The sequence below is a fragment of the Aythya fuligula genome, chromosome Z (assembly GCF_009819795.1).
Source record: "Aythya fuligula isolate bAytFul2 chromosome Z, bAytFul2.pri, whole genome shotgun sequence".
Classification (NCBI taxonomy): domain Eukaryota; kingdom Metazoa; phylum Chordata; class Aves; order Anseriformes; family Anatidae; genus Aythya; species Aythya fuligula.
Genome location: NC_045593.1, coordinates 10,898,472 through 10,911,211, shown reverse-complemented (window position 1 = coordinate 10,911,211; position 12,740 = coordinate 10,898,472). Strand labels below are relative to the sequence as shown.

At 58.2% G+C, this 12,740-nt stretch overlaps 3 protein-coding genes across 3 annotated transcripts; all 3 read right to left on the bottom strand.

Annotated features, from left to right (window-relative positions):
- Positions 1–178: 178 nt before the first annotated feature.
- On the bottom strand, positions 179–1,217 carry LOC116500501 (avidin-like). The gene is made up of 4 exons (XM_032205552.1): positions 1,146–1,217; positions 859–1,072; positions 570–690; positions 179–278 (listed from the first exon to the last, which is right to left on the bottom strand). The coding sequence occupies exons 1-4, from the start codon at positions 1,215–1,217 to the stop codon at positions 179–181; spliced, it is 507 nt and encodes a 168-aa protein (XP_032061443.1).
- Positions 1,218–3,914: 2,697 nt separating this feature from the next.
- Positions 3,915–5,177, bottom strand: LOC116501060 (avidin-like). The gene is made up of 4 exons (XM_032206433.1): positions 5,106–5,177; positions 4,804–5,005; positions 4,036–4,156; positions 3,915–3,948 (listed from the first exon to the last, which is right to left on the bottom strand). The coding sequence occupies exons 1-4, from the start codon at positions 5,175–5,177 to the stop codon at positions 3,915–3,917; spliced, it is 429 nt and encodes a 142-aa protein (XP_032062324.1).
- A 5,153-nt stretch (positions 5,178–10,330) lies between these two features.
- On the bottom strand, positions 10,331–11,593 carry LOC116501058 (avidin-like). Its single transcript, XM_032206430.1, has 4 exons — positions 11,522–11,593; positions 11,220–11,421; positions 10,452–10,572; positions 10,331–10,364 (listed from the first exon to the last, which is right to left on the bottom strand). Exons 1-4 carry the CDS (start codon positions 11,591–11,593, stop codon positions 10,331–10,333), a joined length of 429 nt encoding a protein of 142 aa, XP_032062321.1.
- Between the last annotated feature and the right edge of the window lie 1,147 nt (positions 11,594–12,740).

The window sequence follows — 12,740 nt, the reverse complement described above, 5'->3', positions numbered from 1 at the left end:
ATTTAAAAAAAAAAAAAAAAGTGCAGCCTTGGCTGATATGGATTCTTTTCTTTCTTTTTTTTTTTAATGCTTGAGGCTGGGTTAGGTTGTGGCATGCAGAACCTGTGGGGTGCAAGCTTTGCCGTGGCCATGGGGCAGAGGGGATCACCCCAAGAGCCCCTGCTTAGCTGGCACACCTTCACGGGGTGGGTGAAGCCACATCCTCGCAGGACGAGGACAAGCTGTGCAGGATCTTCCCTCCTGGGGCACGTTTGCGCGTGAAGATGTTTCTGCCCACCCTGCAGGGAAGCAGAGAGGTCCCGTGGGACGACCCACATACGCAGCCTGCTCAGCACCGCATGTGATGGGGGTGTCCCCAAATATTCCCCAGCTTGTCCCATGCAGCTGCTGGACACCCCGTGCCCATTCCCCACAGCCCCACCAGCTCTCCCCCTCCTGGCTGCAAACCCCACACCGGGGGGCTCCCTTGAGGCAGCCCCCACGCCCTGCTCACCCCACCAAGGGATGCTCTGAGGGGTGCTGGGGAGGACCCATCCCCGGTGCCTCTGCCCACCACGTCCCCCCGCTACCTGGTGGCTTTCCAGTCCTCCTCCAGGGACCCGACGGCTTCGCGCAGCAGCCACATGGTGCTCAGCACCTCCCTCCCGCTCGCCTCCACGAAGCACTGCCCAGCGAAGGTGGTGGTGGCATCTGCGGGGAAGGGGTGAGGTGGGAGGGGGACGGCACCCGATCACTGCCCCCCTGTGCTGGGGTGCCCCGAAGCCCCCCCTTTTCCCCAGGCAGACTTCCCAGAGGAGGACAAGTCCAGCCGGCTGCTGGAGCAACTCATGGTGCTGGCCCTGGTGCCCCAGCACTTACTGGAGAAGACGTCCCACCGCACGGTGAAGGCGAAAGTGGGCGATGCCACCTCACTGGGCTGCTGCTGGGCTCCCTTCAGCGGGGAGACGCGGGGACAGCCGCCGGCGAGGGTCACCCGGGTGAGGTACTCGCCCTGGAAGCCCCCGTCATCGGTCAGTGCCGAAATCTCCATCAGCGAGTCCTGCTCGTTCCTCCACAGCCCGCTCAGCTGGCACTGCAGGGACAGGGACACGGGCCATGCACCGTCCCCATGTGCAGAGCCCTCACCCCATCCCTTAGCCCCCTACCTTCCTCTCCGCGGGGCTGATGCACACCACCAGGGCCAGGAACAGGGCCAGGGTGAAGGCACTGCTCCCCATGGCCACGGGGCTGCCCAGCGCCTGGCACGGCTCTCCCTGGCCCCTTTATAGGGCTGTAACTGGAGCCAGGGCCAGAGCGGGCCAGGCGAGGTCAGGGTGACCCGGGAAGGGCTGCGGGGGGGCTGCACACCCCGTGCCGGGGGCTCGCGCCGCCCACCGCCGTCCCGTGCCACTGCCAGCTGTGTGGTGTCAGCTCCTGCTGCCGGTCCTGAGCCGCCTCTGCTGGAGCATGTGGCTTTTCTGGGAGATGGTGCTGCGGCCACAACCCCAAATTAATCCCTCCGGTACATGCAGAAGGGAACTTCAGAAGACAGCAAGGTGTTAAAGTCTGTGGACCCCAGCCTGGTGACATAGAAGCTCCCTGGCTTCATCTGCTTGGGAGAACTAACGGCTGGGTGGAGACATTGGGCACAGAGCCATTGGGTGCTGAGATGCTGGACACTGAGAAACTGCGTGCTGAGATGCTGGGTGCTGAGCCGCTGGATGCCGAGGATTTGGGTGCTGAGGTATTGGATATTCATGTCCTGAGGTGCTGAGATGTCGGGTACTGAGATGCTGGGCATTGGGATGTTGCATTTTGAGAATCTGTGTGTTGCAATGTTGTGTACTGAGACATCAGGCACTGAGATGTGTGCTGGGCTGTTGGGCGTTGAGATACCGGGTACTGGGATATTGGATGTTAAGATGCTGGGTGTTGAGATGTTGGGTGCTGAGATATTTAGCAATAAGGCTTTGGGTGCTGAGAACCTGGGTGCTCAGATATTGGGCATTAGGTGTGCCTCTAGGGCTAGGAAGCAGGCTGGGGAATCAGGAGGTACGTGCTCATTTTGGGTTTCATGTGCATATTTCGGTCAGGAAGGATGCATAGTTGTGTGCAGTGCCACATGAAAGGGCTGGCCCTGGGGTGCTGTAGCCAGACATGGAGCCCCGCTGGCATCCAAAGTGTTGGGCACTGAGGAGTTGGGTGCTGAGGAGTTGGGCACTGATAAGCTGGTTACTGAGGTGTTGGGTGCTAAGGAGTCGAGTGCTGAGGAGTTGGGTGCTGAGATGTTTGGGTTCTGAGGTGTTGGGTGCTGAAGTGTTGGGTATTGAAGACTTGAGTGCTGTATAGTGGGTTTACATGTCAAGGTACTGGTAGAAGGGAGACATAGGGATGGCTTCAGTGAGAAGAATCCAGAAGCTGCCCCATGTCACGTAAGGGCCCCGCTGCTGACCAGAGCCGAGCCAATAAGCGCTGTTGGTTGCACCTCTGTGAGAGCAGATGTAAGACAGGGAAAAATAAAAAATAGAAAAAGAAGCTGCACCTCAGAGCAGCTGAGACAGTGAGAGGAGTGAGGAACAGCCTTGCAGGCACTAAGGTCAGTGGAGGAGGAGGGGGAGAGGCGCTCCAGGAGCCGGAGCAGAAGTCCCCTGTGGCCTGTGGTGAGGCCCATGGTGAAGCAGGATGTCCCCCTGCAGCCCATGGAGTACCACGGAGGAGCACGGCTCCACGCTGCAGACTATGGAGGAGACAACGGTGGAGCCGGTGGACCTGCACTGACAGAGGCTGCGGACTGTGGAGGACTCCCACTGGAGCAGGCCCTGGGCTGCGCCAGAGCCCGTGGAGAGGAGCCCACGCAGGAGCAGGGGGACAGGAGGGAGCTGCCACCCACCCATGGGGGACCCATGCTGGAGCAGTTTGCTCCTGAGGGATGGACCCCGTGGGACAGAGCTGTGCGGGAGCAGTTCTGGAAGAGCTGCTGGCTGTGGGCAGCCGCCGCCAGATCAGTTCAGCAAGGAATGCATCCCGTGGGAGGGACCCCACAGCACAGGGGACGAGAGTGACCGAGAAGGAGCGGTGGAGAAGAAGCGCTGTAGACTGACCATAAGCCCCGTTCCTTCATTCCCCTGTACCGCTCGGGGGAAGGAGGTGGAAGAGGGTGGATGGGGGGGGGAAGGTGCTTTTGGTTTCTTTCCTTTGTTTCTCACTTCTCTAACTTGTTACTAATAGGCAATAAATCTTACTGTCTCCCTATGCAGAATCTGGTTTTAAAGGAGTCCTGATGCTGTGCCTGCAGTGTGCAGCAGCACACACAACACGGGAGCGATACCAGTGCTGTTCCAGCTCTGAGTGCAGGGCACAGCACTGTGTGGGCTGCTGCAGAGAAAGGTGACTCCATCCCAGACAGACCCAACACCCACGGGAGCCAGGGCTCAAATATAGCCTGAACGGACAAGAGGTGACAGGAGCCAGAGGTGTTTGCAGTAAAGCTTTATTGTGAGGAGAGGCAGGGGCATTGGCCATGCCCAGGTGTTGTCACGCAATCACAGAGTCACAGAGTGTTCTGGGTTGGAAGGGACCTTACACACCACCTAACTCCAACCCCCTGCCATGGGCAGGGACACCTCCCACCAGCCCAGGCTGCCCCCAGCCCCATGCAGCCTGGCCTTGAGCACTGCCAGGGATGGGGCAGCCACAGCTGCTCTGGGCAGCCTGGGACAGGGCCTCACCACCCTCTGAGTGAAGAATTTCTTACGAATACATGTATCTAATCTAAATCCCCCTTCTTACACTTTAAAGCCATTCCCCCTTGTCCTATCACCCCCCGGCACAGAGTCCCACCCCAGCTCTCCTGTAGCCCCCTTCAGGTGCCACAAGGCCTCTAGAAGCCAGTGGCCAGCCTTGGGACCCCCACGGGGCCAGCCTCGCTCCATCTCTTATGGCAGGCGGGTGAAGTTGTCGGTGCCGGTCCTGCAGGGACAGAGCAGGAGACGTCAGGCAGGAGGCACGGGGCCACCACGTCTCTCCCTAGGCCCTGTGCCTCTGCTCCGGGCTCACCTGGTGGCATTCCAGTCGTCAGCGATGCTGTTGACGTGTGACCGCAGGAGCCACATGGTCTTCAGGACCTCCTTGCCCTCCGTGTCCACGAAGCACTGGCCCGTGAAGACGGCGGTGGTGTCTGCGGGGAAGGGCAGGTGAGGGGAGCGTGGCTGGGTCTGGGCTCCTTGGCCCTGGGGACAGCTCGCTCGGGCTGTCCCTGCCCTCTGGCACACTCAGGAACTTCGGGAACACCACAGACACACGCTGGGTGGGGAATGCACTGAAAGCAGCCCCGAGGAGAAGGGCCTGGGGCTGTTGGTTGATGAGAAGCGGGACATGGGCCAGCAACGTGTGCTTGCTGCCCCGTGTCCTGGGCTGCACCAACACAGCGTGGGCAGCAGGGCGAGGGAGGGGATTGTCCCCCTCTGCTCTGCTATCGTGGGACCCCTTTGTCAGGGGGTGGAGGGATAGGACAAGGGGAACGGCTTGAAGCTAAGAGAGGAGAGATTTGGATAGGTGGTAGGAGGAGATTCCTCACCCAGAGGTGGCGAGGCTCTGGGGGCAGGCATGGGGGACCAGTGGGGACATGGGAGGGGATGGGGGAGCTCTGGGGACACCAAAGGTGGGGAGCCCTAGGGCATGCTGCATGAAGGGCAGGAGAGCCTCAAGGCTGGCACACGGCAGGGCTGCCGAGCATCAGGGCACCACAGGGGAGGGCAGAGCGGAAGGAGAAAGCACAGGGAGTGGATGGGAGCACCGGGGACAGCACAAGGAGAGGAGACGAACCTGTAAAATTCCAGCTGACAGTGAAGCCAAAAGTGGGCTGTGTCTTGCTGTGCTGGATTCCCACCAGAGGTGATGCTTTGATATCTTTTGTCGTGGTCATCACAGGCGTGTGGTAGGTGCCGGTGAACTCACCGTTGCTGTTCACAGCCTCGATGGTCATGTCGGAGCCCTGGTCGTTGATCCAGCGCCCGGTCAGCACGCACTGGGGCAGAGAGGGCTCAGCACCGGGCAGGAGGCAGTCAAGGAGGCCCCCAGGGGCACAGTCCCACTACCCATCCCCAAACCCATCCCCATCCCCTTACCTGGTCAGCAGAGAGGCCGGGGGCCAGCAGGGCCAGGCCGAGCAGCAGCAGGAGGGAGGTCGTCGGCACCATCTCTGCAGAAGGTGGACGGGCGGCTGTGCTCCTCGCAGGGCTCCCTCGCCTTTTTATTGCCACGGGGCTGCAGGTGGCAGCTCTGCCCAGGCTTGGGTTGTGCAATCGGGGCAGTTCCACCATGAAGGGGCCATTCCCACCCCTACAAGATTTGGGATTGGAATTCTGAAAATCTGATGTTGCAACTGTGCTTCCTTGCTGGTGTTTACCAAGAGCCTTGCGGGGGAGCTGGCATCATGGAGGCTCAAACAAGGAAAATACTTTCTGGGAAAGAAGACACTCCCTCCCTCCTGCTGCCCCTTGTTTGCACCATGGCCATTCCCAGGTTACACAGGGACTACCCGGTGATATCAATGCCATATTCTGAGCTGCCTGGCGGAGAAGGACCTGGGCGTGATGGTTAATAGTTGGCTGAATATGAGCCAGCAGTGTGCTCAGGTGGCCAAGAAGGCCAAGAGCATCCTGGCTTGCATAAGAAACAGTGTGACCAGCAGGGCTAGGGAGGTGATTGTCCCCCTGTACTCGGCTCTGGTGAGGCCGCACCTCAAGTACTGTGTTCAGTTTTGGGCCCCTCGCTACAAGAAGGACATCGAGGTACTTGAGTGGGTCCAGAGAAGGGCAACGAAGCTGGTGAGGGGCCTGGAGAACAAGTCCTCCGAGGAGCGGCTGAGGGAGCTGGGCTTGTTCAGCCTGGAGAAAAGGAGGCTCAGGGGTGACCTTATTGCTCTCTACAGATACCTTAAAGGAGGCTGTAGCGAGGTGGGGGTTGGTCTGTTCTCCCACGTGCCTGGTGACAGGACGAGGGGGAATGGGCTTAAGTTGCGCCAGGGGAGTTTTAGGTTGGATCTTAGGAAGAACTTCTTTACCGAAAGGGTTGTTAAGACACTGGGACAGGCTGCCCAGGGAAGTGGTGGAGTCACCATCCCTGGAAGTCTTCAAAAGATGTTTAGATGTAGAGCTTAGGGATATGGTTTAGTGGGGACTGTTAGCGTTAGGTCAGAGGTTGGACTCGATGATCTTGAGGTCTCTTCCAACCTAGAAATCCTGTGATTCTGTGATTCTGTGATTCATGTGCGTATTTCGGTCAGGAAGGATGCGTAGTTTTGTGCAGTGAGGGTGGTCCCGGCTCAATATCACTCCCGTGTGCTGCTCCAGCACGGAGGATGTGGCCAGAAGGTGAGGGAGCATGCCCTTGCTGGCTCACCCACACGGCACAGCCCACGGCCACGCTGTGGTTGGTGACATCCTGATGGCGTTGAAGACACGGGCCCCCACCCTGAGGACAAGGGTGGCCCTTCTGGAAAGCGTGGTTCTGGTGTGCAGCTGATAGGGAGCCACGTGAAAGGGCCGGCCCTGGGGTGCTGCAGCCAGCCACGGAGCCCTGCTGGCATCCAAAGTGTTGGGCGCTGAGGAGTTGGGTGCTGAGGAGTTGGGTGCTGAGGAGTAGGGTGCTGAGGAGTTTGGTGCTAAGTTGTGTGTTTATATGTCAAGGTTTTGGTCGAGAACTTGGGTGCTGAGGTGTTGGGAGCTGAGGTGTTGAGTACTGAGGAGTTGGCACTGATAAGTTGGTTACTGAGGTGTTGGGTGCTGAGGACTTGGGTGCTGAGTAGTGGGTTTATATGTCAAGGTTTTGTTTGAGAACTTGGGTGCTGAGGAGTTGGGAGCTGAATTGTTGGGCACTGAAATGTTGGGTACTGAGAACTTGGGTGCTGAGGGTGCTGAGGTGTTGGGTGCTGTGAAGTTGGGTTTACATGTCAAGATTTTGGTAGCAGGGGGCCATACGTGTGGCTTCTGTGAGAAGAATCCAGAAGCTGCCCCATGTCACGTAAGGGCCCCGCTGCTGACCAGAGCTGAGCCAATAAGCGCTGTTGGTTGCACCTCTGTGAGAGCAGATGTAGGACAGGGGAAAAAAATAAATAAATAAAATAAAATAAAATAAAATAAAATAAAATAAAATAAAATAAAATAAAATAAAATAAAATAAAATAAAATAAAATAAAATAAAATAAAATAAAATATTTCTGCACCTCAGAGCAGCTGGGACAGTGAGAGGAGGGCACGCTGTGGTTGGTGACATCCTGATGGCGTTGAGGACACGGGCCCCCACCCTGGGGACAAGGCTGGCCCTTCTGGACAGCTTGGTTCTGATGTGCAGCTGATAGGGAGCCACGTGAAAGGGCCGGCCCTGGGGTGCTGCAGCCAGCCACGGAGCCCTGCTGGCATCCAAAGTGTTGGGCGCTGAGGAGTTGGGTGCTGAGGAGTTGGGTGCTGAGGAGTTTGGTGCTAAGTTGTGTGTTTATATGTCAAGGTTTTGGTTGAGAACTTGGGTGCTGAGGTGTTGGGAGCTGAGGTGTTGGGTACTGAGGAGTTGGCACTGATAAGTTGGTTACTGAGGTGTTGGGTGCTGAGGACTTGGGTGCTGAGTAGTGGGTTTATATGTCAAGGTTTTGGTTGAGAACTTGGGCGCTGAGGAGTTGGGTGCTGAGGAGTAGGGTGCTGAGGAGTTTGGTGCTGAGGAGTTGGGTGCTAAGTTGTGTTTTTGTTTATATGTCAAGGTTTTGTTTGAGAACTTGGTTACTGAGGTGTTGGGTGCTGAAGAGTTGGGTGCTGAGTAGTGGGTTTATATGTCAAGGTTTTGGTCGAGAACTTGGGTGCTGAGGTGTTGGGAGCTGAGGTGTTGGGTACTGAGGAGTTGGCACTGATAAGTTGGTTACTGAGGTGTTGGGTGCTGAGGACTTGGGTGCTGAGTAGTGGGTTTATATGTCAAGGTTTTGGTTGAGAACTTGGGCGCTGAGGAGTTGGGTGCTGAGGAGTAGGGTGCTGAGGAGTTTGGTGCTGAGGAGTTGGGTGCTAAGTTGTGTGTTTGTTTATATGTCAAGGTTTTGTTTGAGAACTTGGTTACTGAGGTGTTGGGTGCTGAAGAGTTGGGTGCTGAGTAGTGGGTTTATATGTCAAGGTTTTGGTTGAGAACTTGGGTGCTGAGGAGTTGGGAGCTGAATTGTTGGGCACTGAAATGTTGGGTACTGAGGAGTTGGGGGCTGAGGAGCTGGGTGCTCTGATGTTGGGTGCTGAGATTCTTGGGTACTGAGGTGTTGGGTGCTGAGGTGGTCGGCACTGAAGTGTTGGGTACTGAGAACTTGGGTGCTGAGGGTGCTGAGGTGTTGGGTGCTGTGAAGTTGGGTTTACGTGTCAAGGTTTTGGTAGCAGGGGGCCATACGTGTGGCTTCTGTGAGAAGAATCCAGAAGCTGCCCCATGTCACGTAAGGGCCCCGCTGCTGACCAGAGCCGAGCCAATAAGCGCTGTTGGTTGCACCTCTGTGAGAGCAGATGTAGGACAGGGAAAAATAAAAAATAGAAAAAGAAGCTGCACCTCAGAGCAGCTGAGACAGTGAGAGGAGTGAGGAACAGCCTTGCAGGCACTAAGGTCAGTGGAGGAGGAGGGGGAGAGGCGCTCCAGGAGCCGGAGCAGAAGTCCCCTGTGGCCTGTGGTGAGGACTATGGTGAAGCAGGACCTGTAGCCCGTGGAGAGGAGCCCGCGCAGGAGCAGGTGACCTGGCAGGAGCTGCTGCCCGTGGGGGAGCCAGGTTGGAGCAGTTTTCTCCTGAGGGATGGACCCCGTGGTACGGACCCATATCTGGAGCAGTTCTGGAAGAGCTGCTGCCTGTGGGCAGCCGCCGCCAGATCAGTTCAGCAAGGACTGCATCCCGTGGGAGGGACCCCACAGCACAGGGGACGAGAGTGACCGAGAAGGAGCGGCGGAGAAGAAGCGCTGTAGACTGACCATAAGCCCCGTTCCTTCATTCCCCTGCGCCGCTCTGGGGAATGAGGTGGAAGAGGGTGGTTGGGGGGGAGGTGCTTTTGGTTTCTTTCCTTTGTTTCTCACTTCTCTAGCTGGTTACTAATAGGCAATAAATCTTACTGTCTCCCTATGCTGAGTCTGGTTTGCCCATCACGACAACTTTTGAGTGATCTCCCGGTCCTTATCTTTACCCTTGAGCCCTTTTCATCGTGTTTTCTCCCCCTTTGCCTTTGAGGAGGGGGAGTGAGAGAGGCGTTGTGGTGGAGCTCAGCTGCCCACCCGAGTGAAACCATCCCAGGAGTTGGTGCTGAGGAGTTGGATGCTGAGGTGTTGGGCATTTGAAGAGTTGGGTGCTGAGGCACTGGTGATCAGTTTGGTAGTATCAAGTGAAAGGCAGAGTGAAAGCACTCAACCCCAGAACCACAGAAGCCCGTAGCCAGATGTGCTGCACGCCCATGACGGCATGGCTCGGCACAGCTCAGCTCAGCACAGCTCAGCACAGGCCCCCAGCAGCCCTCACCTTCCCGGCGGCAGCGGGGTGGAGGCCAAGCAGGGCCAGGGCGAGCAGGAGGCAGCAGCGGAGGCTCCCCATGATCGCACTGCCGCGGCCAGGCTCTGCCTGCACAGCTGCGGCCCCGCTCGGCCCCGTTTATAGTGGCGGGGGCTGTGCGGTGCCTCTGGGCCTCCTGCCAAGGGGCACCCGGTGGTGACGGGCCACTGCCTGTGGTGGCACAGGGCACGCCGTGACATGGGTGCCACTGCTGGTGCCACCGTGCCACGGGGTGGGCGTCAGGGCCCGGGGACGGGTGATGGGAGAGGCAGTGGGACACCACGCGGGGGGGACACGGGAGCCAGGGCTCACACATAGCCCAAAGGGACAGGAGGTGACAGGAGCCAGAGGTGTTTGCAGTAAAGCTTTATTGTGAGGAGAGGCAGGGGCATTGGCCATGCCCAGGTGTTGTCACGCAATCACAGAGTCACAGAGTGTTCTGGGTTGGAAGGGACCTTACACACCACCTAACTCCAACCCCCTGCCATGGGCAGGGACACCTCCCACCAGCCCAGGCTGCCCCCAGCCCCATGCAGCCTGGCCTTGAGCACTGCCAGGGATGGGGCAGCCACAGCTGCTCTGGGCAGCCTGGGACAGGGCCTCACCACCCTCTGAGTGAAGAATTTCTTACGAATACATGTATCTAATCTAAATCCCCCTTCTTACACTTTAAAGCCATTCCCTATCACCCCCCGGCACAGAGTCCCACCCCAGCTCTCCTGTAGCCCCCTTCAGGTGCCACAAGGCCTCTAGAAGCCAGTGGCCAGCCTTGGGACCCCCACGGGGCCAGCCTCGCTCCATCTCTTATGGCAGGCGGGTGAAGTTGTCGGTGCCGGTCCTGCAGGGACAGAGCAGGAGACGTCAGGCAGGAGGCACGGGGCCACCACGTCTCTCCCTAGGCCCTGTGCCTCTGCTCCGGGCTCACCTGGTGGCATTCCAGTCGTCAGCGATGCTGTTGACGTGTGACCGCAGGAGCCACATGGTCTTCAGGACCTCCTTGCCCTCCGTGTCCACGAAGCACTGGCCCGTGAAGACGGCGGTGGTGTCTGCGGGGAAGGGCAGGTGAGGGGAGCGTGGCTGGGTCTGGGCTCCTTGGCCCTGGGGACAGCTCGCTCGGGCTGTCCCTGCCCTCTGGCACACTCAGGAACTTCGGGAACACCACAGACACACGCTGGGTGGGGAATGCACTGAAAGCAGCCCCGAGGAGAAGGGCCTGGGGCTGTTGGTTGATGAGAAGCGGGACATGGGCCAGCAACGTGTGCTTGCTGCCCCGTGTCCTGGGCTGCACCAACACAGCGTGGGCAGCAGGGCGAGGGAGGGGATTGTCCCCCTCTGCTCTGCTATCGTGGGACCCCTTTGTCAGGGGGTGGAGGGATAGGACAAGGGGAACGGCTTGAAGCTAAGAGAGGAGAGATTTGGATAGGTGGTAGGAGGAGATTCCTCACCCAGAGGTGGCGAGGCTCTGGGGGCAGGCATGGGGGACCAGTGGGGACATGGGAGGGGATGGGGGAGCTCTGGGGACACCAAAGGTGGGGAGCCCTAGGGCATGCTGCATGAAGGGCAGGAGAGCCTCAAGGCTGGCACACGGCAGGGCTGCCGAGCATCAGGGCACCACAGGGGAGGGCAGAGCGGAAGGAGAAAGCACAGGGAGTGGATGGGAGCACCGGGGACAGCACAAGGAGAGGAGACGAACCTGTAAAATTCCAGCTGACAGTGAAGCCAAAAGTGGGCTGTGTCTTGCTGTGCTGGATTCCCACCAGAGGTGATGCTTTGATATCTTTTGTCGTGGTCATCACAGGCGTGTGGTAGGTGCCGGTGAACTCACCGTTGCTGTTCACAGCCTCGATGGTCATGTCGGAGCCCTGGTCGTTGATCCAGCGCCCGGTCAGCACGCACTGGGGCAGAGAGGGCTCAGCACCGGGCAGGAGGCAGTCAAGGAGGCCCCCAGGGGCACAGTCCCACTACCCATCCCCAAACCCATCCCCATCCCCTTACCTGGTCAGCAGAGAGGCCGGGGGCCAGCAGGGCCAGGCCGAGCAGCAGCAGGAGGGAGGTCGTCGGCACCATCTCTGCAGAAGGCGGACGGGCGGCTGTGCTCCTCGCAGGGCTCCCTCGCCTTTTTATTGCCACGGGGCTGCAGGTGGCAGCTCTGCCCAGGCTTGGGTTGTGCAATCGGGGCAGTTCCACCATGAAGGGGCCATTCCCACCCCTACAAGATTTGGGATTGGAATTCTGAAAATCTGATGTTGCAACTGTGCTTCCTTGCTGGTGTTTACCAAGAGCCTTGCGGGGGAGCTGGCATCATGGAGGCTCAAACAAGGAAAATACTTTCTGGGAAAGAAGACACTCCCTCCCTCCTGCTGCCCCTTGTTTGCACCATGGCCATTCCCAGGTTACACAGGGACTACCCGGTGATATCAATGCCATATTCTGAGCTGCCTGGCGGAGAAGGACCTGGGCGTGATGGTTAATAGTTGGCTGAATATGAGCCAGCAGTGTGCTCAGGTGGCCAAGAAGGCCAAGAGCATCCTGGCTTGCATAAGAAACAGTGTGACCAGCAGGGCTAGGGAGGTGATTGTCCCCCTGTACTCGGCTCTGGTGAGGCCGCACCTCAAGTACTGTGTTCAGTTTTGGGCCCCTCGCTACAAGAAGGACATCGAGGTACTTGAGTGGGTCCAGAGAAGGGCAACGAAGCTGGTGAGGGGCCTGGAGAACAAGTCCTCCGAGGAGCGGCTGAGGGAGCTGGGCTTGTTCAGCCTGGAGAAAAGGAGGCTCAGGGGTGACCTTATTGCTCTCTACAGATACCTTAAAGGAGGCTGTAGCGAGGTGGGGGTTGGTCTGTTCTCCCACGTGCCTGGTGACAGGACGAGGGGGAATGGGCTTAAGTTGCGCCAGGGGAGTTTTAGGTTGGATCTTAGGAAGAACTTCTTTACCGAAAGGGTTGTTAAGACACTGGGACAGGCTGCCCAGGGAAGTGGTGGAGTCACCATCCCTGGAAGTCTTCAAAAGATGTTTAGATGTAGAGCTTAGGGATATGGTTTAGTGGGGACTGTTAGCGTTAGGTCAGAGGTTGGACTCGATGATCTTGAGGTCTCTTCCAACCTAGAAATCCTGTGATTCTGTGATTCTGTGATTCATGTGCGTATTTCGGTCAGGAAGGATGCGTAGTTTTGTGCAGTGAGGGTGGTCCCGGCTCAATATCACTCCCGTGTGC